This window comes from Passer domesticus, chromosome 6 (genome assembly GCF_036417665.1).
Source record: "Passer domesticus isolate bPasDom1 chromosome 6, bPasDom1.hap1, whole genome shotgun sequence".
NCBI lineage: Eukaryota > Metazoa > Chordata > Aves > Passeriformes > Passeridae > Passer > Passer domesticus.
Genome location: NC_087479.1, coordinates 32,830,995 through 32,843,573, shown reverse-complemented (window position 1 = coordinate 32,843,573; position 12,579 = coordinate 32,830,995). Strand labels below are relative to the sequence as shown.

Sequence of the window (12,579 nt, the reverse complement as noted above, 5' to 3'; positions counted from 1 at the left end):
GATGATCATGTTAGAATAGAAAAGGAATTCTATTTATGAGAAGAAGAGGAAAATTCTGGAATGACTAGGAGGCTAACTAGAACCTGTAAAAAGAGACTGAGATGAACTGTTAAAGATTTAGACATGGAAAAAAGTGATCTGGAATCAATAATCACTTTGCTTTGATCATTAATCTTGGATGGAAAAGGGGCTTAGTGAGAATCTTCCACAGTGAGACAACAGAGGGAACCAAACACAGTAAAGCTTTCAGCTACTTGGCATCTACAAAAGTCCACTGAGGTACATTCAGGTTGAGTATAAATATGCTTGCTGCATATAATACAAATAGGAAGAAAATTGATTAATGTATTTTATTAGTGTTCCATTACAGACTCCTTCAGGGAGCACCACTGAATTCAACTGACATTCTCCTAACTTTGAAAGGTTTCCCCTATTACAGGTACTTCCTAAACAAGTTTCTCCTGGAGAAAGCAGTGTTTCAGACACCTCACATTAATAAAAGAGCAGGAAGGTTGCCAAATAGGGAAGTAATCACCCTCATGCTCACAAAGAATCCAATTTAATATACCTCTGTAATTGATGATTTCTGTTCCAAGCACTGGGGTCATCTCCAGAACTGTGATGAAGGCCTTGTCCATGGATGTCAATGGGAATGGAGACATGCGATGTCTTCTTGCTACCTTGGTAATGTCAACAGCACTGTGACCTGCAATGAGAAAGAACAAATCCATGTGGGCTACAGAGAGCAGATTCGTGTAGTGATGTTCATTTAAACCATTTTACTGAAACTCATCAGCACTTTGGAGCAAATTAAATTAGTCAGTTATCACTATCGAGCTTTCACGTCTGACCCTGGGAACACTGTATTCAACTAGAATCAAGAGAGTGTATATCCTTATCTGCAGTGGAGAACATGCCAGAAGTCTTGATGGGCATGAAAAGACTGATTAATGTACAACAGAAGCCCTTCCAGGTGATGCAGTATTTTACACTGAGGATGATAATCTGAGACTAATTCAATTCTGTGAACTCAGGACAATTAATTCCATTCTGTTCTGCACAAACACATCTCAACACACTCTGTGCCATGCACAGATAAAGCACAACAATGGACACTGGGCCAGTGAGCCTGCAATCCAAGAGTGAGGTGGGAGTCCAAAGGTTTGAAATGAAGGTAGAGAGAGCACAATGAAAGCACTGGGCAGTTAAGGCAGCAGACAGCATCTCCAGCTAGTGGGCACCCTACCCATTGCCAAGATTTTGTCGTCACCATAGCAAAGTGTTGTTTAAATGTATGATTGGAGTGAAGGCAGTAGGACAACCTAAGAAGGCCTGCTTTTCCCAACTGTGAGGGACAGGTAAGGAGAAAATATGACAGAAGTTGTTTGAAAGTGCAGCCAACAGTGTGTTTAATTTCATGATACTTACTGAGAGATTAAACAAGGGGACAACAAGCTTTGAAGTATTTTGCAAGTGAAGATAAGCAACTGAAGAGAGAACTATTGCAGGAATACATAAACAAGAGCAACAGATATAAACTGAAGGATTCAGACAATTACAATTGCAGAGTATCTTGAAAGGATTTACCTAGAACAAGAAGGTATTTATGACAGCCAAAGTGGATGATGTGATTTGATTCTATATGTGATATGTAATGAAATTCCTAAGTAACATAAATTACTGTACAGAAAGCATTAAATAATAGAAACTAATTTTTAACTACATGATTTTGCTTTGCAGTCACTACATAAATATCTCATTTGTTGCTGCACATGCCTTCAGGTTCTGAAAAAAATAGATTATTGCTTCAAGTGTAGTCTTCTAATAAAAAAGCAAGTAAAAATAGTACAACAATCATGCAGTCTAATTCTGAAGTCTTCCTTCAGAAGAGGAGGTTTCTTAATTAATCTATATATACAATACTTGTTCAGCACTAACACATGCTTACCTTTTCATGTGAGACATTGTTCACTAATCATTTTTTGCTATTAACACAGTAACTACCTTTTAGAGGAAGAAGTAGAGACAAGTAAAACTGCCCACCTAATTCTTCCACGAATGATTCTGGAAGAAATTATTTGAACAATCTCTTTGTATGTATTTAGAAGATAGCATGAAGTAAAAAGCAGGCACTGTGAATTTGTCAAGCACAGATAATTTTTAATTGACTTAATTATTTTCCTTAAGATAGCAGTTGGCATTCTGAGGAAGAGAGAAACACTTGATGAGACATTTTCTAACTATATTAAGACTTTACAAACTCTTAAAGCTAACTTTGTCATAAGAAAACTAGGGACAAATGATCCAAATTGAACTATTGTAAGATAAAAGTGTAGCATGGAAAAACTGCATTCCTGGTTTTAACAACGGAGATCTCCCTAGCAAGCTTACATTTCCAGTTATCATGACTGTTTTTTGTTGACAACATCATTAAAGAGGAAAAGAAAAGCATTTGTGAAATACAGTCAAACTTCCCACACCCGCCTCTGCACAGAGAAAGAAACCCTGCTTTAGCAGCACTGTAATTTCTGAGGGTCCAGCAGATTCCACACAATACATCCTAAAAACATTTTCCTGATGTTTTAAGTTGGAAAATATGAAGGAAAATGCTAACAAAAAACATGTCACAGCAAAGAAAGCTGAGGGAATTGTGTGACAGTGAACAACCTTTATGCTATTGCCACTAGATGCTTTTACTGCTTCTAGCAGTAATTTCAATGCTACTTAAAAACTCACTGTTAGCTACTTCAGAAACTCACATTTCATCTCTTTAAACCTTAAAAAAGTGATAGAATGCACAGGTTTTGAATGCTTTGACTGGTCCCCAGAGAACAACCTTCAAATTTGCAAGTCTGTCCCTAATGCATGTCATTTTCTTAAGTCAAAGGTTCTGTTAAAATCTTCTGAGAAATGCATTCTACAACACAGACTTTTTGGAAATAGATAAAATTCCCTAATCTCTGACATATTTTTTTCCAATACCAAAAGTAACACCCATTATTTCTGCAAGAAAAGTCAAGAAAATAGAGCCCCTTTAGGTGTTAAACCTAAAGCATGAATAGTCTTTTTGAAGAAAGGAAGGAGGATGCTGGTGTAACTATTAACCTTTCTCTCTCCCATTTCTTCCTACAAACAAATGCTAACATTTCTGTTAGAGGTATCACAGATTTAAATAGACCCAGAGACAATTTTTTTTTAATTGTAAAACTACTAAATGGTACTTTAATTACAAGCAAATGACATTAAACAACTGCTCAAACTTCACCAAGTTATCTTTCACTAATGTGAAATGTCAGATAGCTCTAAAAATAACTACTTACATTAAGCTGCATTTTGTACAACAGACTAATCCTCTAGCTTTGAAGCAGCTAATTCAATTGGTTGCATAAGGTAGAAAATTCTTGACAGCCTGCTCTTTTACCACCAAAACATCTTCCTAGTCCTGTCATTATACATATACACACACATATGGAGGATCAAATTTTAGACTAGAAAAGATTCCCACAACACAAAGAAAAAGAATTCTGCAAATTAAACTAGACATCTCTTGGATCAAATGTGAACTCTTAACCTTTGCATTTTTTGGTTTGGTTCTATGCAATACAACATTCAAATTCATGTTCAAGTATGAAAGTAAAAATAATATATATTCAAGTGGAGAATCTCCATTTTCATTGTCTTTGAGTGTTAATTCTTGCCCATAAAGTCTGCACACACATGATAATTTACAAGAAAACATCACAAGCAACACAGACCTCCATGTCATTAGAAATACAACTTGGAAGAATAAATTAAAAGGTGACTCTCCATTAATACATGAACACGATGAGGTATTTGCAGTTTTACCTTTGGACTGGATTTCACTGCCTTAAATTACTAAATTTCAGCTGCAAACCCACTTAGTCCCACCTCTGATCTGACTATCATTTGCTGTCTTCTGAGCAGTCCTAGTTTCTCAACAGAGCTAAGAAGTTTCTGCACTTACTTGCTCTGAGGATATTCTCCTTGCTGCTGCACCTAGACTGGACCTGCAGAGAGAGCACAGAGTCTATGAGCTACAGAAGTTAACAAGAATGCAAAATACAGAGATAAAATGGGCAAGCTCCTGGGATCTAAGACAGAGGCTATACATATTTTCAGCAACATTCTTACATATTTTGCATGAGATAAGTATATTTAAGCAGGAGGGTATATTTAAGCTGATGGTCAGAATCTGATACAAGCAATTTGATTCCACACCCCTTCCATAAGAAACTAAGGACAGTAAGTGAGAAAAATCAAAGAACAAAGTGCTTAAAATTATGTGTTGAGCATCAGTTTTCAACAGAAAACACACATTTTCTTATACAGCTGTAATTGCACTAGCACTGAATCAAGGTCCTCTTTAATGATTAGACAGAATACTAACAAAAGTATATGACTTGATTTAAAATTCTATTGCTGATATTTTCAGGTATTGAGAGTTTAAAATATTTATTTTCAATTATGTTGATTCTGCAAATGTTTAATACGAAATCTTCACAATTGTATAAGCAACACACAATGGCTGTCTAAATGGCTCCTGGATGGAGCTGATAAATTTACTCTGCTGTTCCTATTTGGTTAAAAGATGTTCACTATGAATTAGTGGAATTCTACTTTAAAAAGTAACTGTGTGTGAGAATTACATGGTTTCTCAACAACCCCTCTTCTTTGATGCTTAGGACACTGTGCTATTCCAGATAGATTAGTCTGACTGCAGGGAAATTGGGCAATTCATATTGGTCTAATGCTCTAGTAACACTGGATATTTACAGCTCTGTTTACTATGGAGATGTAAAAAATAATTGTTGTTTTGTTTTGTTTTTTTTTTTAGAGTATCAGCCCTGTAAACACAACACAGTTTAAATTTTTAATTCTTCTCAGGTTTGGAAAGATAGCATAATGTATAATAACCCTGAAGTTGCAAGTTTTCAGATGGACTACTGTCAGGCCAGATGACTGAACTGGCAGCACTTGAACAGAAAGCATTTTGTGTGGACAAAACCCCAGCTAAAGTAAACTTCACAGGAAGACAAACCTCTGAGATAGTAAGAACTGAATCCTTCTCTTTTTTACTTTATTGACAAAGGTCTTTTAAATTTCAATGAGAATACTAATAAAGTAAAAGTGTGTACATGTAGTGAAAGAAGTGGAATAGCACAGGTGATGCTGAGGGTGTAATTTCCCAGCAGAACATCTGTCTCTGCTGCAAAAGCAAAGGAGTTAATCCAGATTATATTTCAGACCTCACTCTGGACTTGCAGTTACAGAAATATTGCCTAGAAAGTGAATATGTATTATCTAACAATTGATGAAGAATGATAAACCCCCAACCCCTCCAAAGCTGTCTTCAGAAAGGAACAACCATTTAAGGCTGAAACAAATGGTGCCCCAGCTTCTAAACCTCTTTCTTCTGTTCCACAGCAGCTTGCCCCAGATAGATAGTCACATAAAAAATTGGATTCTACAGCGCAACACAATCTACTTATTGTAATGGAATAACTTATGGAAAGTAATGTTGCAACTTAGAGTGGGTTATGGAGTCCTTCCCTGAAAAAAACTCTGGTTTAACAAAAACAAACAAAAAGCCCCACACCCTCCCCACCAAAAATACTGTACAAGAAAACTGCAAACAAAAGATTAATGATGCCCAAATTTGGCCCAGAGTTGTTTTACCAGATTTCAAAGGCATAAAATGAATTCTCTTTGGAAGAAGTAAATCTTTACCTATAATTTACCAAAGGACAATTCTGGACCAAAAAGGTGGTATAATGGCAAGAAAGAAAACACAAAAGAAAGAGAAGCACAGTTTGAGAGGGAGGGAGAGAGAAGCAGGATGGATGTGGCAAGGCAGAAGATGGTGTATGCAAAAGGAGACATGGGCCTATGTGTGTAAGACTACTGTTTAAAATGGAAGAGGCTCTCTTATTTCTCACTGAAAAACATGAAAAGAGAAAATGAGGAATGGACCTGCTGCAAAATAATTAAGCAATTCAGCAACTGTGGAATGAAATTCAGTGAGATAACACAGTCCTAAAGAAAAAGGCAAAAAACCAAAAATACAAAACACAAACATTTGAAACAATCTACTAAAACAAACTAAGTAAAATATGTGATCCAAAGGACACAGATAAAAGCTACTAGAGAAGGAGGAAAAATGTTAGCAGACAAAGACAGTGCTAAAGAAGTAAAATGGAAGTCAAGAGAGAGTCTTTCAACAAAGTGGAGGAACAGAAGGAGCCCAAACCCATAGCGCAAAGCAATGTTTGCGAATGGAAAACAGCTCCTTTGAGCAGTAATAGTTACTCTCGAGTTGTAGCCTCTATTCCTCCTCAGTTCATCTTTAAGCCCTTCCAACCTATAGTGGAGCTAGTGTATGGACAAAAACAAGAGATTTATAATGAACAGAGCAGCTGAGATTTGCAGATCAAATCTTCTAATATAAAAAACGTGCTGACAAAGTTTTGCTCTTAAAATGTCCAAATGACAATGGTAACAAAAGACAGCTGGCTTCACATACAGCCTCTCACAGGTCATTTTTTTAATTCTGTGCACACAGAGGACTTCATATTTACTTTTTGATTTCTTACACCCAGCCTAAAGTTTCCACATTATCACTCACCTGATGGACAACATATGCAGTATGAGAAATAATTTGCTTCCCACAAATTTTAAAAGCAGCTGTGGAAGAGGAATCCATGATAATAAAATAAAAGGCTTGATCAGCTAGACTTGATCGTTTCCCAACCTATGCTCACAGCTGCAGAATACAAACCATGTTTTAACATAACTGACATCAAAATTAGTTATTACATAATACTTCTGTTTAATATGAATTGCACATTCTTATCCTAAATGTAATTTTAAATCAAAACTCCAGTAAAATGCTTTTTAATAAAACCCACCAGTTCCCTAACATACAGTTTTGGCAGCAATGGAGCTTTTATAAATAGGGTCATGTGCTTTAAGCGCCTTTTAAAATATTCATTATTTGTATATTTTACTACTTCGTTATTTGTGACATTTACAAAAAATCCGAAATCTTTTCACAGCTATTGTTAACTGAGGAATCCATGCTATATTGTGTATAGTACCATGACTAACTAGGGAGAATTATTATGAGGAGAATTTACTGTAATTCTTCTCATGCACAGGTAGTCACAGAAAGAACAACCTATGGCTGTCTTTTCTTTCACAGGGAAAGTATAGACTTATTGTTTGTCCATTCTACAGCCTCTTGGCTCACAATCTATCTTGGCATTGGGCTACCAGCCAGTACCATTCCCCTGCATAGTTCAGACAGAATGTAACCAAACCCAAAGCATTCAGTTCACATTACTCTGTATTTTAAACAAATTGGATTTTATGTTCTTGAAAATGTAACTTCATCATGCTGGAATGCAGAGTAAGCTTTCTCCCATAAGCTGAAGTAGTAAATAGAATGTGAAATACAGTACTCAAAAATAAATAAAGGGAATGGTAAAAATAAAGAGTCCTGCTGACAACTTCTATCTATTGGTCATGATTGGTCTGAAAAAGAATCAAACAGTGGCTGTACTAAATTGGATTCATTTAAGTTTACATAATATGTTTTGCTGCAAATAAAAATCAGTCTGAAATTTTTTTCAAGAAAAATAGAAAAAGACACAAAGAAAAGTTCATGCCACGAGTGAAAAATTCATGTGAAAAAAAAAAATGGAAAAAGAAAACTGAGAAACCCTTTAACACTCTACCATGACTTTTAGGAATTGTTAGAGAAATTACTTACCTTTTTAAAGTCATAACAAGATTAGCACAGAGTATTAAGTCAGCTCTTCATTATGGGAGGTACAATTAAAAGCCATTGGTTATAATAAAACAATTTGCTAGACAAAGGTGAAGAGTTTCCAGCCCAATATGAAAAGCTAACTCTTACAGGAGTACATTTTAACTCAATACTACGACATGAAGAACAATTCAGAACAATGACATCAAAGCATGAGTTACCACCAACAGAAAGAGCCCATTTCTCAGGAACACAGAGACTGCAGGAGGCTGACCCATAACCTTTAGCACTTATGGGGAAGCACATTGCTCCACTCTGAGGAAAGCATGCAGAATGTGGAACCACCAGCAGAAACCCAAACATAGGCAGAGGACTAAGGTACAGCAGCGGGAATGAGCTCGCCAAGCTGTAATGAAGGAAGCAGGGTAAGCAAAGCACAGCAGCTGTTTACAATTTCAGAACTGCATTCTCACTCTCCCAAACACCAGGCAGGCCTGTTCATGAGCTAGTGCACCTACTTCACTTTCTGATAGTGAGAAAGTGTATAACTCATGCAGCTTCCTTAAAACTTCAGCAGCTTTATGAAGACAACGTGTCTGCTATGATGTGGGAAAGTATGCTGCTGCTGCTTTTGTTCTGCATGTGATTTATAAGTAATTTCATGACCCAAGTTCTGTACAATATACACTATGCATGTGCCATTTGAATGGTATCTGAAATATTTGCCTGCTTTAAACAGATTTCAAATCACATGTGATCTAATTTATAACTGTAGGGGTTTGCAGTGTCTTCTGCCTAAAATAGCTTCTATCCTCTAAGAGTGCAACATACATTATTCACTGTCTCTAAATAAACAGATAAGAGAAAACTAAACCATGAATAACAATATCTGAAGCTAATCTGATAATACTTACTTTAAAACTGATTTTGGCATGTTATTCTAAGCAATATCCATAAGGTTAAACTAGGAGCAAATGAAAAATGCAATGAAATATATTGTTGATTTCACTAAAAAGACTGTGTTACATCTATCCTGATTTAACAGGATTAATCTATTAATTATTATTATTAATTGTCTCTGTTCTCTGAAGAACAGAGAGAATAGCTTTGATTGAATTAATAGGAAATATAAAAATGAAGTTGTTAAAAAACATTCACAAGAATGGCTTGGTTGGAAGAGATCTTGAAGATCCCTTCATACATCTGGAATTGTGTACTTTACAAAACATTCAATAAAGTATGTGAGGATTAAAAAATCCTATTACAACATGCAATCTTCCAGTTTCAGGAATCAATTCTTATTCAAACAACACTTTTACACTGAACTGAACATACAAGGTCTTAAGAGAATGCTTTATGGCCATCTGAATTAGGACTAAAGTCAGTTCAAAAAAAACAGAATAATTTTTTCCTATTACACTGAGACCTCTTCTGAAACGGAAAGAAAATGAACACAAGGAATTTGACAGCAGCAGACATTACTCATTAACACAATTTTTAAAACAAGCACCCCTGATGGTGGGATTTAGCTCACCAAAATTTAAATATGAATATTAAATAATGTGGTATTCTGCACAAGAAATCACTCATTTGGAGTCAGTGTGAAGAAATAAACAGATAATTATTTGAAGCCAAAATAATTTTAGGAGCAGATTTTTACAACTTATTAAGTGTTGTGCTTGGTAGACTGGACACTGAACAAAAGTAAATTTTAAATCTTGAATATGTCACTGTCTTTATCCATACATTACTGAGCTCTCTTTTCTGAGTTTTTTTTCTAATCACCTACACTTTACACACAGATTTACTGAATTTTGATAATTGTTTCCCAGTACACTATGAACGCACATATGGAATTCTATGGTCAGATTAGGGCTCATCCTAACTACTATTCAAACAGGACCTAGGAAGGGGACTGATGAATACACCATAGAAATATAAGGGCTGAAGTGCTTCCTTTTACAGCAGCAGTATTAAAAAAAAGTATTATCCAATATTTCAAACAACATGGAATGAAAAGGCAAAGAGCAGTTTTCTTAGATTAGTCACCTCTCAACAGGAATTACCATTGTGCTGGAGAGGTAAAACCAACACATTTATTTATCCAAGAAGAGGATTCAAAGAAATCTTACACGCCAACTCAAATAGCAAGCTGAACACCTCACAATGAGAAGACAGGAAAAACTGTGATATATACAGTAAAAAAGGGAGACAAAATAGCAAACCACAGTAAGCTAACAGGAAAGCCAACTGGCTACTACAAACTGGCAGCATAGGCTTCATAGTTGAGAATTAAAAGAGGCAAAGTGGGATTTCTTCTCTTCAGAGCAGTTTTAATGAAATGTTTACCTTAGTATGAAAAAAAAAAGAGCTGCATTTTGTGTTCTTAGGAGGAGGGACAGCATAGAGATAATGCTATATGAGTAACACTGGAATGTTGGCACATTTCAGTGGTATTTTATGGGTGGTTCAGAGTTTATTCAAGATTGTACCACTTTTTGTTCAGAGAAGCTGTGTTAATTATAATACCCAAATACAAAGAGATCAGGTATCTTGTATAAGCTAAAGCATATATTTATTCAAGACATAAACATTATTGCCAAATTTGTTCACAAACTCCACCAGGTATTTCTAACCTGTGCTATCAAAATTCAGGTGGGATAAGACACGAAATAATCTCTAGAAACACTGCATTTGAAAAAATGAATCGTTCTACTACTTGTGTTACTAACTGTGAACAAAATCTTTTATTTGTTTGAATGAAAATCTTGAATGTTCTTCAAATGCCCTGGAAATAGCGTCCAGTTTGAGAAGTAGATAGTGTAAACAAAGGCAGAGATAATAAGATGTATTTACTAAGAGGTACAAGGGCAAAAAAATTCCTGTTATCCTTGTTGTTTGCCACAGAAATGGTATTTACTTGCCTGTTTTCATAGAATTTCACACCCTGCCAATTTGACTGACAAACCACTTCGCCTTACGAGTATGCATTAGATGTCTGAGTTCTATCCTGTCTGACCAGCGTGAACTCCTTGTCCCAGATTAACCAACTTTTAAAGTTGTTTTCAGATACATGAGTAATGTAGAGAAATTCTTGTCTTCAAGCACACTATAAATTACTCTCTCACCCTTGACTAGTATGGTTGACATTAAAAAAAACTCCTATCTGCTTCCAGGCCTATGGCCTCCATCCCTTCGATCCAAGGTCTGTGGAGTGAAAAAGCATCTCTCCACTGAAGTTCGTATGAGTCTGACTCAAACTTCTAGGCTAACAAAGCTTACAATACCCATTTCAGGCTTACAATCTGATCTTCCTGGAAGCAGACCACACAGGTAACATTCCTTGTATTTCTATGTTAAAGGAACATGAACACATGTATACAGGAACAAAGCAATCAAAACTTAGAAACTGTTCTGTGACTTTGTGGCTTCAAGAGCCATCAATCAACTGAGCAGTGCCCAAAGAGTCAGCAAAAGCCACCACCCAATTTCTTAGATGTTTTAAAGCATCTTTAATCTTCACCTTTTTCTTGTTGGTGTTTACCAGAAATTTTGGTTGGAGATTTTTATAGTTATCATTCTAAAGTGAATGGTTGGACTACTTTTTTAACTATAGGAGCAGGAACAAAACATGTTTCGCCATGTAGTATGATCGTAACTTCTGTACTAGCATAACTTCAAATAAGTTGATTTTAGTTAATCTTAATATTTTTATTTGAGCTAGGAAGATTAAATTTGAAGGGCTTCAAGTACCAGAGCCAAAACTAGTAAACACAGGGTAACAATAATCTTATATCTGGTGTATATTATAATCTCTCATGTATACAATATTCAGTCAAAACCTCAGATGTGTACAATTTAAAGTATAAAAATAAATAAAGATCTTTAAAGTTTAAGATTCAAATGAAGGAGCAACAACTGTAAGAAAAATAAATCTTCATTTCATGAATCCATCCGAGTAGTAAATATCAGACATCTTACTGTATGAAGAGCTAGATTTCTGCCTTTGAGCTGAGACAGAAACACAGACTACACTCCTCTGAGGAGAATCCTTAAAGTGAAATCAGAATGGTCATGGATGAATAACATGAAGATTTCAGAGTGTTCATAAGCTACAGAAAGGAGAGGCTGGAACTGAAGAAATGTTGCACTACAAACTACTGTTAAACACAAGTTAGAAATTATTTTTGAAAGTAACTAGAAATGTAAATGAAGAAAGGGGATTTGCATTTGGGATTTTGCTTTGAGCTCAAAGGCTCAACAGAATAAGATTCCTTTAGTGTTGCCTTGAATTTGGCAGTCTGGATTGCAAGGTCCAGCACAACAGCAATCACCAGGCTCTCCACAGCAGATATGCACCTGAGAACACAACTCTAATTGGGCTGGGCTTGTAGCAGCACAGAATTTTGGAAACTCAAAGATGAGAAAGAGAAATAGAAAGTAATGTGATTAAGGACATTAATTCTGCTCTCCGGTTCTTAAAAAAACAACCACTTTATGGCAAGAATGCTTAGCAAAAAAGTTGTTTCCATGTTAAAACCAGCATTTGAAAAATGGGAAAAACAGGAAGAAAACTTAGGGGGCACTCATAGGAACCCACTGACATTTGAGCTGTGCATTACTGATACCGACACTGCTGTGAATATCTAACTTGATTTCCATGTATTTAAACAGACTGCTCGCTAGAGACACATGTAAATTAAATCACATGCATGGCATTTGACATCAGTGGTTTTTCCAAAAGCTTTAACAGCAGTACAAGCTTTCCTCTACTTAATTCATTGCTATTTCAG

The 12,579-nt window shown here is 35.8% G+C and overlaps 1 protein-coding gene across 23 annotated transcripts in view; it reads right to left on the bottom strand.

Annotated features, from left to right (window-relative positions):
* GPHN (gephyrin) overlaps positions 1-12,579 on the bottom strand; it is a 266,641-nt gene that overhangs the window by 46,158 nt on the left and 207,904 nt on the right. For 12 of the 23 annotated variants that reach the window (XM_064424221.1, XM_064424225.1, XM_064424223.1 and 9 more), the window contains 2 exons: positions 3,986-4,028; positions 569-706 (listed from right to left, as the gene is read on the bottom strand). In XM_064424221.1, coding sequence (XP_064280291.1) covers positions 569-706; positions 3,986-4,028 — 181 coding nt within the window. Of the gene's footprint in view, positions 1-568; positions 707-3,985; positions 4,029-6,327; positions 6,391-12,579 lie in introns of all 23 variants that reach the window. The other 11 variants (XM_064424218.1, XM_064424222.1, XM_064424224.1 and 8 more) reach the window with 1 other exon arrangement.